Source organism: Orbicella franksi, chromosome 8 (genome assembly GCF_964199315.1).
Source record: "Orbicella franksi chromosome 8, jaOrbFran1.1, whole genome shotgun sequence".
NCBI classification, from domain to species: Eukaryota; Metazoa; Cnidaria; class Anthozoa; order Scleractinia; family Merulinidae; genus Orbicella; species Orbicella franksi.
Window position 1 is genome coordinate 11,593,943 of NC_138152.1, and position 19,781 is coordinate 11,613,723.

At 38.4% G+C, this 19,781-nt stretch overlaps 1 protein-coding gene across 2 annotated transcripts in view; it reads right to left on the bottom strand.

Annotated features, from left to right (window-relative positions):
- Positions 1–19,559, bottom strand: part of LOC145495874 (serine/threonine-protein kinase atr-like) — a 59,443-nt gene extending 39,884 nt beyond the window's left edge. Inside the window, exons 1-18 of one of the 2 annotated variants that reach the window (XM_081475466.1) lie at positions 19,084–19,559; positions 17,604–17,695; positions 16,458–16,658; positions 15,673–15,776; positions 14,582–14,648; positions 13,829–13,935; positions 12,963–13,039; positions 11,630–11,744; positions 10,375–10,517; positions 9,483–9,702; positions 7,953–8,096; positions 6,664–6,735; positions 5,939–5,988; positions 4,844–5,012; positions 3,352–3,463; positions 2,835–3,256; positions 2,072–2,363; positions 979–1,216 (exon numbers count right to left, since the gene is read on the bottom strand). In XM_081475466.1, coding sequence (XP_081331592.1) covers positions 979–1,216; positions 2,072–2,363; positions 2,835–3,256; positions 3,352–3,463; positions 4,844–5,012; positions 5,939–5,988; positions 6,664–6,735; positions 7,953–8,096; positions 9,483–9,702; positions 10,375–10,517; positions 11,630–11,744; positions 12,963–13,039; positions 13,829–13,935; positions 14,582–14,648; positions 15,673–15,776; positions 16,458–16,658; positions 17,604–17,695; positions 19,084–19,160 — 2,702 coding nt within the window. In that variant the 5' untranslated portion in view covers positions 19,161–19,559. Of the gene's footprint in view, positions 1–978; positions 1,217–2,071; positions 2,367–2,834; positions 3,257–3,351; positions 3,464–4,843; positions 5,013–5,938; positions 5,989–6,663; positions 6,736–7,952; positions 8,097–9,482; positions 9,703–10,374; positions 10,518–11,629; positions 11,745–12,962; positions 13,040–13,828; positions 13,936–14,581; positions 14,649–15,672; positions 15,777–16,457; positions 16,659–17,603; positions 17,696–19,083 lie in introns of both variants that reach the window. The other variant, XM_081475465.1, reaches the window with a different exon arrangement.
- Positions 19,560–19,781: the final 222 nt, after the last annotated feature.

The window sequence follows — 19,781 nt, forward strand, 5'->3', positions numbered from 1 at the left end:
TCACGCAAAAAATGCAAATTGATGCTAATTCCTGGCATGGCAGGTAACTTCGTAAATGAGATTCCTCGAGAGGAAATGACAAACAGTTACACAAATTACAGACACTGCTTGAGATGGTTGCAACGGTCGGAAAATTAATGTCTACCACTTATTCACTTATGGAAATTCTAACCAATTCTGGGCATGGCAACCACATGCACCTGTGATTGATACAATAGTTGGTTATGGGTTGATCTGGAAGAGGCAAACATGGAAGACCTATTCAGGAAATTACCGGCAATGAACCAACTTAGCGCCTTGGATCAGGAATGACTGCTTCTGGTGGAAAGTAATATGGGAGATAGCGAACCAAAGTGGCTGCTTCTGCAATTAGCAACTGAGCTGCTAATTCTGAAAAAATGCAATTTCTTTGGGCTAACTACGAATCAGTGGGACATATTCTGATGGCAAGATGGAGAAGGTCGTAGAGGGTGATAGAATGTCTATGGATTATTTGAGCATTTGGCATGATATTTAGGTCATTCTAGTCGCTCAGTCTTTGTGGTTGCCCAGTGTTTTTTCAAAATTTTTTTGCCTAAAATGAATGCAGAATGTTGAAGCTTATTTATTCTGTCTCTGTTCTGCTGCGTTAGATGACGGGTGCGTTTCCACATGTTTTTTTGGCCCCAACTAACGGGTGGTTTTATGAGTGCCTTTTCGTACCTGGTGAGGTACAGGTTCTAATTCTAGGAACCAATAGTCACGGTTGTTGCTTGTGAGGATGCAGAATACGTTATAAGGATTCATTTGCATCAAATTACTGACTGATGCATCCTCAAAAAACGTTTCACGTTGAATGCCTCACGTGAGTGTAGTCAGACTTAGAAGCCACCCGAGAAAAGGGAAGGCATCTGTTAAAATTGCGTTTGAATCTTTACCAACTTTGAATCTGTGGTACTGTAATCTAGTGTCCATTATATTACGATAACTTTCACTCACCTGAAAGCCATTCTCACATCAAAGTCTGGGTCCTCAATAAGATCAAAACATGTTGCACTGACAATGGAACTATGAGCTGCATAGTCAGCTGTAAATGCTATGTGAGTAAACATTCTCTTCATACTATTGATGAAGGCGCATTTAATGGCAGCGTTTGTATCAGGGGATAGAAGTTGTAGGTATTGAGTGAATATTGCAGCATTGACAATCGCACTGAGTTTACTTTCATCCTTATTACCTAAAGAGAAAAGTAAACATCATTTTTACCTGCTTTTAACATGCAACACAGTGAATATCTGTCCAGTTCAATGGTGTTCATATGTATACTCTTTTAGTCACAACAGCAACATTAATAAAGAAAATTGTTGGAGAAACCAGAAACTGTTAAGGTGTCTTGGTTTTTTCTGGACCATACATGTACCAAGCATTTTCAATCAGCTTTTTAACAGTCTTCCCTTAATAGACCATATTCGTATTCATGGTATTGGATTGGAACTAGCTTGCAATGGAAGCTCATGCGGTGAAATATCATTAAAAAAAGATTAATGTCATTTGCAATTGAAAAGACTCCCCGCATTAGCCTCGGTTGCAAGCTAGTTCCAGTCCAGTACCGGGAATACCATTTATACGGTCTATTGGATCAATAAGAAAATTACACCAGTCACTGCAAATGTATTGGGGTTAGGTATAATAGCAATCGATATCTGCATGGAAAAAATAAACCAAAAATGAAAATCGGTAAAACGCACATTTTGCGTGAACCAGGTCTGATATGAAGAAGCTGACACCAATGCCTTATGGCGTGTGGCAAGAAGAACATACAAGACTAAAAATATCTGTACCTTTGAACTTGATTAAATCGCAAAAACATTTCAAATTATACTTTTTGCATCATAATAGTAAATGAGCCAACAGTTGAACACTATTTTGATGGCATTGCTTCAAATAATACCAAAATGCGTCCTAAAGTTATGTTTTGAAGCAATAAAAGTTTTGTCGGTTTTCTTTCCCGCAATCTCGAGAACAGACTTTTTCTTTTTTCTATAGATTTTTGGTGCTTTTTCAAAAATCTGAAAAATTAATTTAATGTTACCTGTTTTGTTTTGAAAATTAGGATCACAGTCTGGGCAGAGAAATGTGATACTGCTACAAACAGGATCATCAAAAGACAATTGCTCCTTCAACTTCCTTATCACTGTATTCTCTGTAAGTATGCAAGCCAAGGAGCCAATAACTTTGGCAATTTCCTCCTGAACTGCTTCACCACAGGAGAGAAGTCCAGGAAGGACATCTGAGATCAGGTGGAATGAGAATGAGCCAAGAGAACACAGCAAAAGAGGCAGCTGCTTTAGGGCTGCTATCTTTGCGTCAATAGCAGTGTCCTTCTGCTGAAAAAGACAAAAACAAAACCGGATTACAAGTCACTAATGAATCACCACAAACCGGGGCAGAAATTGCCCTGATGTACATAAACGTTTCGTCTACTTCTGTTGGTGAAATGCGCTCTTTTACAAAGAAAAATAACACTGAAAAACATGGCTGTATTTTTCGTGACATTTTGTAAGTGGTATACAGAATCCAGCTCAGTTTTCCATTACATGGTGCATAAGAGAGAGCATTTCTATCATGTTATGTTTCACAGACATTTGATTGGTTTTCATATTGTCTGAACAGAGCACAATCATATATCGCCTGAAAGTATTTACCAATTTACCAAGGTTTTTGCCCAAGATGATTCAAAGATCAATACTGCATTCTCACTTTGGCGAGTTTTGTTAACATTTCTGCGTGCATGAACTTGATGTAAAATCCACAATTACTACTAGACTACTAGACTTATTAGACTAAACTCTTACCAAAACTAACAGGAAAACTTGAGTCCTCCATGTTGGTGCTGCATCCAGTGCTGCCAGCAAATGCAGACACAGAACCTTGCTCTCAAGGTCGATGACAGGACCAAGTGACCTTCCAACTCTGGCCATGCCGTCAACTGACAGACCAAACCCATGAGGTAGATCAATCCAGGGAGGATCACATCTCGCCAACCAAGGAATGGACACCAAAAATATCAAAAACTGGCATAGATCTAGTGGCAGATGAATGAAATCTGACATGCAATAGAGTGCTCCTGAAGTGTGAACAAGTTTTTGGAAGGATGAATCGAGGGCAGTGAGTGTGTCGGTTGTTCGTGAAGACTGCTCAGCAATTTGAACCAAGACCTGGAGAGATGATTTGAGTACAGAGAAGAGGTGGGACAGACCCAAGTTTGTGAAAAATTCTGAAATAAAACCAACACCAATTAATTAAATTAGTTAGAAATTACTGTACAACTTTATATTCTCTCCTTGTGAGTATTGTGCATGTCTTGATTACCTTTAACTTCACTTGGGTTCTCAGCGCTTGATGTTTTCATCTGATGACTACAAAGGTGAACCATGAGTTCTGTAATCACTCTTATGCCTTCCAGTTCACAAGCAAATTCATCCTGACATGAAAAATACTATACACTGTAAATATATTACACATGAGCTCCAAATGAAAGGGGATTATCAGAAGAGTAAATGGCTGATCAAAATTTGCCTACGTCTTTACATTTTAATGTGTAATCCCTCTGGACAAGTTTAGGTGCTGACTTTGTATTACATCGGGCTAAGAATCTCAGACGTGAAATTGAGAAAAGAATTGATACAAACTATGTTTGCACTGTCATTAACAAAATTAAATCAAACTCAATAGCAATTTGGTTGGACATACATGTATATCCTTATAATTTTTTTGCAACCCTACAGTTCACATCTAGACAACAAAATGTAATTCAATTTTCACATCATTCTCAATGACGATTTTGCCGCAAATTGTACTGTACCACTGTTACTCATTGAGATCAATTTTTAGTTTTTAAATTTTTGGCATCTTTCTGTTGATCTCTGAACTGGTCAGCTAGCCTGAAATTCATTATAAAATTACATGTAAATGTAGGTTTAAGGACGTTTGCGCTAATTGTTTCTGCGCATCCTTACTGCACATGCAAATTCATACACCACATCATGCATCGAGCGTGCGCTAAGTAATGAAATGAACAATGATAAAGCAGATGGCCATTGCTATAGCTTTGCCTGGATTCAGCAATCTTGGACATTCGGTGACCCCTGTTTTTCTTTTGATGGATCATTTCATCTACCGATATTCTACGTTTAGCGAAAAAATTAAGAAAATCTATTGATTAGCAAATTGAATTTTTTGCAAAATGCACCATCGAATTCTGTTCTTTTTGGCTCTTCGTTTCTCTGTGCGGCCGTTTCAAATACCTCTTGAAGAGTTAAGTTTGTAAAAACGTTGGTACATGTAACATTTTGAATTATTAACGCAACAGATTCACTTCTACAAAATATTACTTCTGTAGGATAGTTTGTCTCCGTTGATTCACCTTAGATAATAATATTATTATTTTAAGCTCAAAACTCTGGAGACCATCCTGATTTACACGCACTAATTTTTCAAAATCAGGCTACTTTTCCACATGCTTTATCTCTGAAACAAAGTCCGTGACCCCCAATTTTTTTGTTGTTGTTGTTCATTTCTGAAACAAGTAATTCATTATCAATCAGCAGTAGAAGTTTGAAGAAAATCTATCGAGTAAAACATTTTCGCGTGAATGTCCTTGAACACAATCCTGTTTTTTTGTTTTTGTTTTTTTGGTTGTTGTTGTTTTTTAAGCAAACTAAATTGAGTGTCAACACTACAGAACAGCAATTTTGACCAAAACAGTAAAAGTACTCCCCATAAACTAATCCTAATTTAACCGCGCACTCCAAAAGTTCCCCTCAACCCAATGGAAAACACAAACGACTGACTAAAGACTCACCAAATTTGGCTCTGTTTCACTTGCTTTATCAATTACAGATGCATCAAGGGCCTTGAACCTCTCGAGCAATCTAGTCATTGTTGCTGAAAATGCAGTTTTTCTTTCCTCTTTGTCTTGTTCTGATGGCTGCAAGGTGAGCATTTTTCTTTTCTTTGGAGTGTTTTCCTTTCTATTTATGATGTATAACAATAATTTGATATTTGAATTAATATCAATAAATAATGCTGTAAGATCGATTCTTTGTTTTCCTGCTATACATTTAGCCTTAGGAACATAAGCCCTGGAGTTGTTAATTGGCAGCCACTATGTTTGAGGCACATAATTATCAATTATTGTCTTCTTGTTTCCAAAATGTTTATGATGATGAAGATTTCTATTAAATGATAGAATATTCCTTATACACTATTATTCACTTTGGAGATTTTAGTTAACCTGAAGAGGAACATTGAGATCCATGAACATTTTTCATGTCAATGCCACAATCTCCAACGAATGGTTTATTTTTCACTGCGCCTTTCAATAACATGTGGACTCTAAAATTCAAAGCTCAACCGACAAATGCGTTTTTCGCTACCGCCAATCAAATGTTCGGTGGCTCCTTCCAGCTTCCGACTACTGCCGAGCACTGTTTCATTGTCTGAACTAGATGAGCGCACTAACCATGAGGCCACCATGCCTCGCACAATACCCGCAAAAAAGGGGGCAGAAAATTTAACAAGTGAAATTTATTCGAATGAGATTAAATTTCGAAGAAAGAAGAAACCTAGCCTGAACACGCAATCGGATTCCATCCGCGCGAAACTATTTGTTTAAACAAATATGTTCATGAACAATCACGCCTCTCACCGCATATATAACACTGTTGAACCGTTATTTTCTTGTCACTTGATAATGATGTCATGACGACATCGAAACGTTGTGTAAAATTTCTATCGCTCATTTTTATTTTGAAATGAAATTTAATAACAGATAATGTGAGAAAACAACAAAGAGATTATCTCTTTTTATCATCATTCTAGCACATAAAGATAATCATTTCACTGCTGACATGGATGTTGTTTAAAAGTGAGTTTAATCCAAGATATAGTCTGTCACCTTTCAATCATCCCTTCACTTGAGGGTCCTTCCGTTCCTGTGGTGTTACACTGAGAAGTATCAAACACATTAGGAATAATCCTCTGTAGCCGATCCCATGAAGGGAAATAACACAGCAAGTGATATGTAACACGTAAGACTATTTGAACAAAATAGATTCAAAAAATATCCACACTTCCCTCACATAAGGGATTGAAATTTCTTGGGGGTGGCGGCAATAAAGGGGGGGGGGGGGGTCTGAGAAAACAAAAAATTGAAAGAAATATATGAAGCTTAATTGGAATTTCCAATTCCCTTCAGAGGGGGAGGTATATATATGGATATTTTCTGAAACTACACATTTCAATATTTCTCCCAACATGTGCCTGAAAGATTAGTATCCCACTTGCCCCATCAAGGACATGAGTTCAAATCCTCCTGAACCCTTAGATAGCTTAAAATCTCATGGATTTACATGAGCTGCATCACAGTTTCTGATTCTACTGTCTATACCAACTTTACAACCATAGATAAATGCACAAATTGAAATCAATTCTTGAAACGAACACTTGAATTATTCTGCGCCAAGAGAAAAAAAAGGTTTATCACATTTGTATCAAAATGCAACCTAGAGCGTACATGTATACTACTCAGAATCATCCTTGGTCATCTGTCTTTAACAAAAACATATCATTAGAGTGATCGTGCATGCCTGTTTGAAAATAAAAGTTTCAATAAAAGTCTACCTTGATCCCGCCTGCAGCTTTCCTGTTAAATCCCTCTGCATTAACTGCCTCATATAAACAGCTAACCAAGAACTAAAGTAAAGAGATAATTATAACTGTGGTTAACAACTACATCGTGCTGTCTAGAAGATGGGCACCTGGGATATCCTGGGACCTCCACTGTGACCTCCACTGTGACCAGCCGGCCCCTAGACAGCATAACCCAGCCATGACTGGCAATCCCTGCAACCCAGCCATGAGCCCCCATGCAGTCTTCCAGGCACCCGTCACACTGAGTAAACAGAGAAGACAGGGAAGAGAGGGGAGGGGCAGAAAGACACTGAAAAATAGACCAAACATGTGCAGGAAACTGCTCAATCCTACGAACAAAACGTTCCAGGGACCGCCACGCTGAGAACACGCAAGTACAATGGCAAAGTGCACTGAGCCTACAATGCCATACGAATACTGCTGACCGGAAGTACCAGCTACTCTTTGCTGTTATTTTTGTTAAATTGCCTTTAACAGCATTGTCACCATAGGTCTCAGTAAAGGGATTAGGGAAGAGCCTATTACAGTACCTGCGGGTACAAAGTGAAAATTTTGTTCCAAATCATACTACTACTGTAGCAGTACTAGTACAGTTCACATGTAACAAAGCATTACACATATGAAAATGTGTATACAGGTACATTTTACACTAATTTTACACAAAGTTTATAGGCAATCGGGTCTGCCCTGAAAAGTTTAAAAATGGAGAGTCTGCTGCAATCAGCAACCAGACCACTGTATTAAAAACAACATCAAAGTGTGCAGTACTCAGCACTCAGACACAAAACAGAGTTTGCTACCCAATAAGACGACTATTAAACAAAAGGATCATGTGTACAAAAGGTATCCACGGTTGAGTGTGATCAATCGATACCCTCAATCAACCCTTGATCAATACTCAAACACTCCATCAACACCTCGGTTGACACTCAATCAACACTCCATCGACATCTCAATCAACAGTCAGTCGAGAGTCGACTTATTTTATCCAAACAAAAAAGCAGAGTGTGCACCACTCTGTAAAGCACCAATCGGACATACATGTATACATGTACATAAAAAGTACATACATACACAAACACATATAAGAAGACCAGCCCTGCATAAGTGGACAACCCTGGGATTAAAAAACTTGTCCATTGTAACATGTACTTTGACAGTCTCATGAGCTTATTAGATGCTATAGTAACCCAGGGGCTTCCATTTTTAACAGCAAACCCCTCAATTGAGTGCATTCCCGTCACAACCAAGCCAATTACCTGTTGCTGTGGTTCGTAACCAGTGTAACCAACCAGCCATTCATTTATCTCGTCTCTGACACGATATTGTGATAAAAGAACTGTGCGTCCTGTGTTGATTGGTACATTCCTGTATATATGGGCAACAAACTGGCAGACAGCTCTCTAAAAATAAAAAAATCAGAATTAGAAAAAAATAGATATACATGTAGAGACCGTTCTGTGTACATACATGTAGCCAATAAAGTTGTGTATTTGAACAAGCTGTATAAGATTTTGGCAAATTATGCCTTTACAGCTGTACAAAGTGTGTTGAAATTTCAGTCATAAATTGAACAGCTTAATTTGAAATCACCTCTGATTAATAGTGACAGAATGAAGCACGTTTCATTTAATTTGAATGTGAAAATAACCTACTAAATTAATGTTACTTGTCTATGTGTATGTATTTAAAATTACTTTTGCCTTTCAATAACACACAAAGCTGTGAAGTTGTACTTTTGGCTGCCAGCAGCAGTCATTTGAATGGTTGAATAATGGATTATCCCAGGCATTTGATTGACATCCTATCAATCTTAAATGAATGACAAATGGATGCCAAACAGCAAGCAACAGGGCAGACAAACAGCAAGCAACGCACACAGGAATGCCACCTAATGATATTCATAACTCAACTCGTTTAACAACTTTGAAATTCAATGATATTTATTCTTGATAATAATGTTGGATACATCAAAACATCGAATTATGTTACTCCTTATATTTCTTGTTAATAAATGCTTTAACAAGCAACTGACCATTCAAAATTCATTACTGACTGAGCTATGAATCAACTGGGAGCAGGTCAGCTACAGGACTAGCTGCTGAGTTGTGTGTAGAAAAGGGAAAATCGTCCTTTTGCATCATTAATAATTGTACCTTTAACAAAATTCCCGATCCTGATTGGTTCTCCACATGCCTACATCTATTTGTCACATAATCGACACGCGATAACACGCCTGGGTATCCTCAGATATCCATTTCAAATTTTTGCAATTGAATACCTATGCCATTTGCATGTCAATTACAAACGCTTCAATATTATGTAGCTTCCTTTAATGTTTCCTACAGTTTCTAAAACTTATGGAAAGTGCTAGAGGCTTTTACACTCAAAAGAGAAATGAAGGAAAGTGAAGACTTGGAGCCAACTGGCTCATAGCTGCCAGAGCTTATCCCAGTTACTGTAGCATCAAGTGGCTAGGAATATTTCTACTCCCCCTGGACAGGATGCTAGTCCATTGCAGGTCACTCCCCTGCAATTTGCTAGGTTTTACTCAAAACAAGACTTTTTTAATTTCAAAATTTATTATTGATATAATTAATAAGTAATTAAACCTTGTGTTGCACAATTTACGGAGTAACGATGCTCATAATTTCAAATCAGCCTCACGCTGCATGCTCATCCAAATTTGAAATCGATTACTCCCTGAATTGTACTCCACACAGTCCAATTACTGTACTATTACTACAATAGTACATGTATTACCGTAATAGTGAAGCCACATGCAGTACCTTCAGTTCTTTCGTAAGAAATTTGTGTAGGCCACCCCGATGAAGAGCAGTCCTAAACTTCAACAAGAAGTGATTGACGTGCCATGCAGGAAAGACATACAGGACTCCTTCTGATGTTGAACCTGGCTGTTGAGGATGATCGCTTTTTCCAGGCGAGAGGCGTGTGGAAAGGACTTCTAAACACTTTGCAATACTGACCTCCAGAGCAGTGACCTTTTCTCTGCAGAAAGAAAAAAAATTAAAACAGAATTGATGTATTTTGTTTTTGTTGTATGTGGGTTAAGTCATAGAGAGAATGCAACATCAATTTTAACCATGCTGGACTGGATTGTGGAAGAGACATCGAGGGAGACAACACCCTGACCCACCAAATTGTATGCTGGGTGTGGCAAGCAACTCCACCCAGAAACAGAAACCTGCTACTGACGGAATCTACTAGTGCCAGAGAATAGCTTGATGCCCTGCCAGACAGGGCATCTCCAACTGGGTATATGAGGAGTGGCATAAAAACAAATTGGACACATGTACAGTAATCTATCGTAGAGGGTGTAGTGAAAAGCAACCAGAAGAATATCACTTTACATGTATGTGTCTTTTAGTTGCTTCATATGCTTGTAAAGCAACTAAAAGACACATCATATTTGTGAATTTATGCAAGAAATATTTTAAAAGTAGCTTAAAGTAGACTTGATCCAAAAATTAGGATAAAATTTGTACATGAAATCATTGCATCATGTCCTTGTTTGGGCAAGACACTTTTAATTATTCTCACAGTGTCTCTCCACACCCATTTGTGTAAATGGGTACGAATTAACTTCATGCTGGGAGTAGAGGGTGAGTAGTTCTTAATACTCCTAGACAAGATACATGTATAGATATTATAATTATTTACCTTCCATTAACTGGTATTTTACCAGAAACTCCAGACACCAATAACTCCAACAAAGAACAAAGACATTTGACAAACTTGTCCAGGACAGGCACACTAGGCAGTCCACTCCAAGGTAACAAGCCAGTTAATATATCCAGTGCTTCCTGCATAACAAAAGCAGTACAGGGTGAGTTCATTCAAGACTATAATTGAATGGCTTGGTGCAAGACTGACGTACATGTACGTGACTTTTTCGGGTGAAATTTGAAACTCGTGTCAACTATGTGAACTGATTAAAAGCAATTTTTGGACTAACAAAACAACTTAAATGTAGGCAAATGCAAATTATTTTTAAGCCAAGGAGAAAATGCTTAAAGCTGAACAAGATTTAATTTAAAGATGATTTCCAGTCCGTACTGCGCAGTCCCAGCATCCTAATGTTTATAGACATTACATACAGTAAGTCTCATGCGATGAAATGCAAATCAATGTTATTTGTTATGAAACATACCTTATCTTTGAGGCCTTTCAAATTGTTTTTCCAACAGCTTCATTGATTTTTACAGCTGCGAAGTTGTTTCATCAAGTGATATGAGAAAGAATGAAGCATAAAGCTTTGCATTCATAATGGAGGTCGACATGAAACTTTGAATTTACTCTACTTCATGTAAGTAGTTGCAAAATGTTTACATTTTGTGATGTCTTCCATGTTCACAAAACAATAAGCTTAACCAAACTCACAAGAGTGTGCAATGCAGACTGGAAATCATCTTTAAAGATCTCGGAGTGTTACTGGTATTCCTCTTACATGTGTAGCAGAGACTTCGTGAAAGCAATATTTGTGTCATTTTAGAAAATATCTATACCCCTCCCACAGTTTATTATTATTTGTCCCCTCTCCCATCCCTCTGGAAATTCCAGTTTTGCTTCACACTATTTTTCCTTTAAAAACTCTGGCTTTCTACAGTGGGTAAATTTAATATGTTAAAGAGCCTTAGTCACCCACACACTTGTTTTTGTTTACATGCGAGAGTTTGGCTATTAAAATAATTCTATTTGGAGCATGTCTAAATGAAGGAAATCATTGTGAAAATACTAAAAGATAATCAAACATACACTTTCAGGAACACAACTTACAGTAAAGCAATAAGATTTCGTCTCACCATGCAATAATTATCAATAATTTCAATGGCATCGAAAATGGTGGAGGATGACCAGGGTCCTTTAAGTACTCATTTTTTACTGCTGTCACATACTTAGCCTCTCAGAAACAGACCTGTTTAATACGCAAGAGACCAGTCTGAAGAAGTTGGCAAGAGATTGTCCATAAACTTGTCACACTGCTCTGCGCAAACTGGTAAACATCACTAATCACATGGCCAATGATTTTACTGCAAAGTAAAAAACAACAATAAATTATTTTATTATAACTACATGTAGGTAGGCATGGAGACATGATGGCCTCATGGTTAGTGTGCTTGCCTCTGGATCTAGTGGTTTGGGTTCGAGCACTGGCTTGGGACATTTTCTTGTGTTCTTGGGCAAGACACTTTCCTCTCACAGTGCCTCTCTTCACCCAGGTGTGTAACTGTACCAGTGAATTTAATGCTGGCAGTAACCCTGCAATGGACTGGCATCCCATCCAGGGGGCAGTAGAAATACTCTGAGTCACTTCATGCTACAGAAACTGGAGATAAGCACTGGCCTGATGGGCCACTTGGTTCGTATGCAGACTTTTTTTAACTACTTGTAGGCAGGCAATAATGTGTGCGATATTCATCTAGACAATAATTATTATTTTATACTGCAAATCAATAATTATATGGAAGATCATATGATTATGTGTATATAACTGCGATGATCATCAATGTCTTCATAATATTAATACTGTTCCGTACTAATGTTTTAATAATGTTTCGGATACACTTAAAAATTTAGAATACTGTCATATACAATATTGATACCTAAATAGACAGAGGTCAGTTGTAAAATAATAGACAACTGAGGGGAGCCTAACATAATATAATCAACCCCAACAAAACCTCTTTTAAAACCCTGTCCCCTCTCTGCACATGGCCAGGGGCATCCATGGTTGTATAACTACATTCAATGTAAAAGCTGAATGTGTATTCTTTAATTGACAACACGAATAGCTAGGTGATTCGGATCATGTGTACTAAAGGCATTGGCGGTGGAATGTTGATCGATACCCTCAATCGATATCCTTGATCAATAATACTCAATCGACACTCCATTGAAACCTCAGTTGACACTCCATCGACATCTTGGTCGACAGTTGGTCGAGAGTCAGCTAATTTTCAATCGATTCATATGAGTCGGTCAATACTTAACCGACTATCGACTGACTGTTGATCAAGTGTCAATAGAGTAGCAACCGAGTATCGATCGGGATGTACATTTAGATTGAGTATTGATTGAGATGTCGATCGAGGATATAGATCGAGAGTATCGATGGGCACTCGATCATGGACGCCTTTAGTACACAATGATCCGATGGTTGTTGTAAACTTGTTTCTTAAAAGCAGTAATTTCAAAAGTTAGCTACCGCTATAACTAAACAGCTGTACATATCAAAGAATGCAACAAACCTTACTGCTTCTTGTAAAGCATAGCAATCTTCTGCATGCTTTACACACATGAATTTCTTCACCATGTTCAGCTCCTCCTGAAACATATACAGCAAACAGACACCTCAGTTGCAAGATTAGCAGAAATGAAACCCCACTTTACATGTGCATGTACATGTACATGTACATGTACAGCCATTTAGTTTGTAAGGGGACAGGAGAGATTGCACTCACTACCTGCCTTAATAGCGCTTCAAGTTCATGTCTCTTCCTTCTTGACTCAAGACACTTGCGCAAAATGTGCATTAATTAGGTAATATTACAGAATTTTATTCTGCACATACAATGTATATCTGCTGATTGGCTCCCACCACCTTGGGAATCCAGGCTAAACCCTCCCCTCTTTTAATCAACCTCTAATATATTAGAAGGTTTTATGCATCCCACAGTACAATTTTAACTTTAATTTTAATTTAATTTTAAAAGGACTCAACAACATATTGCAGACTTCCTGCTCCCCATACTTCCAAGGCCTGACACTCCACTGGAAATTTGCAACCACTCTTCAGTTTCAAACTTACAAGAAATTTACATGTTCACATTACAGTATGCCATAATCTGAGGATGCATGGCCAGCCTCATGATTAGTGCACTTGTCTCCAAAGTTTGAGTTGTGCCGGGGACATGGTGTTGTGTTCTTAGGCAAGACACTTTACTCTCACAGTGCCTCTCCACCTAGTTGTATACATGGGTACCAGGGTATTTGACACTGGGGGTAATCACGGGGAGAGTCTAGAAATACTCCTAGTCGCTTCATGCCACAAAAACCAGAGAGAAGTGCTGACCTATGCAAACTTTACCATGCTATAATCTAATGATAACTTTACCTTATCGTCACTACTCTCTGTGAACTGAAAATGGCTAAGGTAGAGAGGCAAGGCCTCCAAAGGAGGACAGTTGGAAGAAAATAGCTTTTCATCTATAGTTAGTAGATCTGAAAAAATAAAAATAGTTCACTGTATTAAAATTATGTAAACGTTTATTAGAGGGAAAACCCTCATCGCAAGGCAGAGGGAAGAAAAATTGTCACACATACATGCCGGATTATAATTTATTGTACAATGTTATAAGTGCAGTTAACAATGAAAAGGGCTAGTACCAGTACACTGTACAGTAGTGGTTCAATTCAATACCCTTGGTACATGTATTTTCCATTGTTTTATATTTATTATCATAAATTATATTACCATGCACCGAAAAAGGGAAAATGCCAGATTGTACCAAGGGTAAAATTGAACTTCAACATCCACATTGATTACATTTCTGTACTATACTGCTGGTAAAAATAAACAGCATTAATTTGATTCAGATATTTCTGCCTAGACTTACTGTAATTTAAAAAGTCATCCTCGATTAACAAGGGTCACCTTGTAGCAAGTCTAATATTTCTGCAAGGAGCTTAGCAATCAGAAAAGATTGTTGTTTTACATGTGCATGTTATGGTACCAAGCTACAAAAATTAATGAAATGAAATAGTATGAAACTCCTCCATACTGTACATTTTGTGGGATCTGAAAAAAAAATTTAAATTTATTTAAAAACTGTTCAATGTATACTCTACTATACACGTGTAAACTTACCCTCCAAGAGTGAAACAAATTCAGTGAGACACTTGTTGTAGAAAACTAGGTCTTTTCCTTTCACCAGCTGTTTATAAGATACATGTACATATACAGATTTAATTTAGTGAAAAGCGAAAACATGAAACCTTTTAAAAATGTTATTGATTGCAGGTTAGAGCAATTTTCAACTGAGTGTCGTAGAACCAAAACAATAACTTTCATGTACCAATTAAGAAATAGAAAACATGCACTGTGTTTCTATCGAGTTATAGAAACACGAGTGGAAGTTACTTGATTACTTTTGACTCTCAATTGCCAACTGCTCTGTGGTAAGTATGTATCTCCACTGATTCTGTTGGTGTGGCAGCACCTCATGGTTGCCACTCTCGGGATTGCCATGGATACCCACTTGTTCCGCTCAAGGCACATATCTCGCCTGACTCCACCATCCCTTACATGCACATTGTGTACAAGTACCTTTTCCAGGCTCATAAATCAGAGATGAGTTTGGCAGATAGGGCTGTCCATAAGGGCCATAACGTGTATGTTTGATGGGCCCTTGATGTTACAGGTGAACTGGAATACAGTTGATATAATTCACTCAAAAGATAACAAACTTGTTATGGGTGTGAAGATCAGTTGGGTGACTCAAAACCTAATGACAGTGCTGGAGAATATAAGTTTTACCGCTACCCTTGGAAGTGATGCTAAATGCCTAAAAAGTTTCACTGAGCCCCCACATGTAGCAATGTGTCAGGTACTGTAACAGTTCTCCACCTGCTACCCAAGGACAATGTCTAGTCCAAGATCAAAACATAAAGATTCCAGACAGGTCTTAAAACCTTGAATGATAATTATTATCAATTAAGAACTGAATTCAGTTTTTAGAACTATTGTCCAAATAATGGACAGGTCCAAACATTCTTAGTTATTTTATAATTACTCACAGATGTCTAGCACAGAGGGCCACTAGTTTATCAGTTCATACTGTCATGTGTCACCCTCTCTAAGTAAAGGGGATTATTATTATTATTATTATTATTATTATTATTATTATTATTATCATTATTATTATCATTATTATTATTATTATTAAACCATAGCCTTACCTGCAATAACGATAGAATGGCTGAAATAGACTTGTCATGTAATAGAGAACAATCCGCCTCAGCAAGAACACAGAGAATCCTAGAGAGGATCCATGATGTAAATACTGCAAAAAAGTGAAATCACGATAAAATAATACTGTGAAAAAGTACTTGTTGAGGCCAAGAGAGTATTACTAAACATCATTTTGATCAGTGTTCACTTTCAATACACTCATTAACATACAGTGTATGTGACCTCTCATGCAAAAACGTACACTAATGGCCATCCGATAAAACGGCTTAAACTAGTTCTGTTAATTAAACCTCATCAGTTGATTGCCATACAATATTCCAATCAAAACACAATTCATGTAGCTATGCATGAAAAAAAAAACCTCAATTGTAAGGCGATCAACTGTCGAGTCTTGGACAAAACAAGTTTTGTAAAATAGTGTTTATAAAATAATAGTGTGTCGAAAGAATGAGGTTTTCCCTGATCAAAGTGACAATAAATTAACTTTTAAAAGCGTTACATTCCCCTAAATTTTTCATCCTTCCCACCCCTTCCCTTGTGTACATGTATGCCACCCTAACCCTCTCTTCCCTCTATGTTCAAACCAATCAAGCGTCATCACCTACATCATTATGGTAGATGAGAAGGCATGACCTTGAAAGCCATTCCTAGGAATAAATGCAGCATTTCAGAGCATGGGATGGGCCTCAGCCTCTAGCAGCCTGGGCCCATCTAATGACAATAACAGATACAATTTTTAAAACTTTTCAGAAATGTTCCAAAAGCTGTTTACCTTTTCCAGATCTACAGATCTTGTTTCCCTGCACATGCACTGCATTGTGGGAAGCACCTGTGGTAGGTATGGCATCATGAGCACTTTGGGGCTCTAAACTAACAAAGCACTCTGGGAAGGCATCAAGGCAATGATGAAGGAATTGCCAAAAGATCTCGGAATGAGGGGTACCTCCAGTCTTTCTTGACAACTGGGCAGCAACTGTATGTACACAAGAAGACAAATTCAAACAGCTACAGTACTCTAAAAATGAATACATGTACACACACACACACACGTACATCTCCTACATTATTGTACTTTTTTCCTTACAAGTGTTATTGGCCAGAAAATAATAAACTTTTAACAGTCTCCTACAGATCTACTTAATTTTGACAACAAAAAGTTATCTCTATCAACCCCCTTCCCCTACATGTACATGTATCTTCTATTTACATAATAATAATAAGAGCACTCTCGAAAAGTAACACATGTTCCAGAAAAATGTCCATCCCCGACTCATGGAGGGTTTTTTGGTTTGAGCACCAGCCCCCCATCCCTATATGGAAACTTCAGGTTTGGTTCATACTTTCTTTTAAAAACGTTTACTTTGAGACCCCTCCCCTCCCCTCCCCTCCCCCTCCCCTCTTGGAAGTTTCAATAAACCTCCTTGGAGTGCACATGGATATTTTCCAGAACTAAACAATACATATTAGTCTCTCAGGGATAAAGAAGATAGCAGATTGAACTCCGATACATGTGCTTGGTTTGGTATTTCACCTGTCTAATGCAAGCAATACAGGAATGCTGTTTGTGACATTTTGTGTATAAACTTAGAGCTTGTCACTTTAATCTTCCTACTTTATTATGCCTTTCAATACCATAAAAACTCTGCTCAATCAATGGTTTTGTGTGTTGCTAGCATCTATGATCTTCACTGACTTCTCGGGAAACAGAACTTTACTTCGGCAAGGTTCAAAGGTCATTTCTGTGAGTTGTGATGAGTAGATTTTGATCCATTTTGTATATTTCTGTTTGCAAGATTCATTGATGGTGATGGCAGAGTTCAGAGTTCTTGTATGGAAATTATAGGAAGGTCATATGCATATGACCAAATTCACCGTATAACAAAACAAGTACTGTTAAGTTTAAGGTCCAGCAACTTACCTGCATCAAGATCAGTCAATATGCTATTGATAAACTCACATAGAAGTTTCTTCATTTGGTTTGCCGACGTGTGGTGTTCTTGAGTACTAAGACTGTATAAATGTATAACACACCAAAAATGTCAAATCAGCGGAATAAAGCTTGTACTGTAATGGTCAATTAACTAAGGGCTAATGGCAGCAAATCAACACCCCACTTCCTGCTGTTTCCACAAGACCATCCAGATGTAGCCTTACTGGACCATGTGTACAGTACATGTACTTTTAAAAGGCATCTGTAGTCGAGTGTGGATCAACATCACAATCGCTACTCAGTGGACACTTGATTGCCACTTGATCAACAGTCGGTTGCTAGTTGGCAGAGCGGCGACTGACTCATTAATATTATGCATCAATCAAAAATTAGCTGACTGTCGAGTGCGAGGTCGACGGAGTGTCGATTGAGTGTCAACTGAGGTGTTGATCAAGTGTCACTCAAGTATGCATCAAGTCTCGATCAAGGGTCGATCGAGTGTGGATCGAGGGTTGATCAAGGGCATTGATTGAGGGTATCGACCAACACTCGACCGCGAACGCCTTTCGTACACACGATTCGCCTTACCTGTGGTGAACACTAGCTGATCCTGTAACTCACAAAGCTTCTGATAAGCTTTAGCTTGGTACAATTATAAAAGAAGCTCGCATTCAATTAAAATAAAACTCCATCACCGTGAAATTCTGAAAGTCACCACCCCAAAACAAGCGAACCTCTCAAGGTAACGTCAAAAAATTGTGGCTGCGAAAGTAAACGACCTCCAGAAAAGGTTACTGATTCCGGTAGTAAACGGGTACATAATGTACTATCGAAATTTTGTGGTAATTGTGCACCTTAAACGTCTCTGGGAAGGTTTAAACAAATTTTAATAAATAACTGGCAAACTTATTTAACCTCTTCATTCATTTCTGCCGGTTTCGCCCCATGGCGAGTTCGCCCCATGGCGAGTTCGCCCCATGGCGAGTTCGCCCCATGGCGAGTTCGCCCCACCAAGTTCGCCCCCAGATCGACTGAACTTGATCGAGTTTGCCCTCAGCCAGATCGAGTGGCATATAAAGATTATTCCTCGTTCTTTTATCCACTGCCTTATTAGAATACTGGTGGTGAGGAAACTTCGCTTGGTGGCGAGGTGACTTCGCTTGGTGGCGACCGGGGGTTCTTGGTGGCAAGACTCCCTAATGGCGAGATAATATAAACATACATAGACTGACATGGTTCTTCGAAAACGTTAAATAACTCGATGACAACTACGTAAACACGGACACAAAATTTTGGGGCAAACTCGAAATAAAAATTTTATAGTGGAGGCGAACTCGGTGGGGGCGAACTCGCCATGGGGCGAAACCGGTATCATTCCTTCATTCAATCTCCTACCTTTAATTAAGAAAACCCCGAAGGTTACATGCACACTGACAGCTAAGAGTTTGCACGAGTTCGTCAACCTTACCTTTCTGGATTTCGTCTTGCAATCAACGTAGCCATAATCGGCGCCAGTTTCTCGTTCATAGAGCTAGAGGTCGCCATTGGAAAAAACTGAGGATCTTCGTAATTATTTCTAGGACATCATTTGCTACATGTAGAAGTACATTGCTACAATGTCATGAGAAGGCAACCGGCCCGACGTTCTTCTCCCGCCATAACTCCCGCCATATTGCGAAAACCGAGGAAGCCCTGGGATTGAATTCGTTTCATTCCTTTCACTGCCATGTACGTTAAATGTAGAACTGCAAAGCATACCAAAAAATACACTACGAGTAGTCACTCTTTCGCTTATGCAAGTTAATTTTGAAATACAGAAATATTCAACTGAAGCGAAAAGAAAGTGGCCCTTTTCTCCAGATGAACGTCTTATTGCACAATTTCATATGTCTTCCCTTTCTGTAAGTGTTAACAAAGCTTGACACAACCTCTCAGCTTGCCTGCTGTGAGAAACCGTAACCCTGTGTTTTCAGCTGAGTTTAGTTTTTGAAGCTTATTGAGGTCATCGCGCATGCGGGACGCTTTATTTTCTCTCAATCAAGCAAAAGAGTAATGGAAATAAAGGAAGGGATACTCAGGTAATCATTGTCTCCGATTTCACAGAAAGACCTTAAAACTAACCGCTAACAAATTCATAGCGATCAGAATAGAAAGTTGATTACTGGA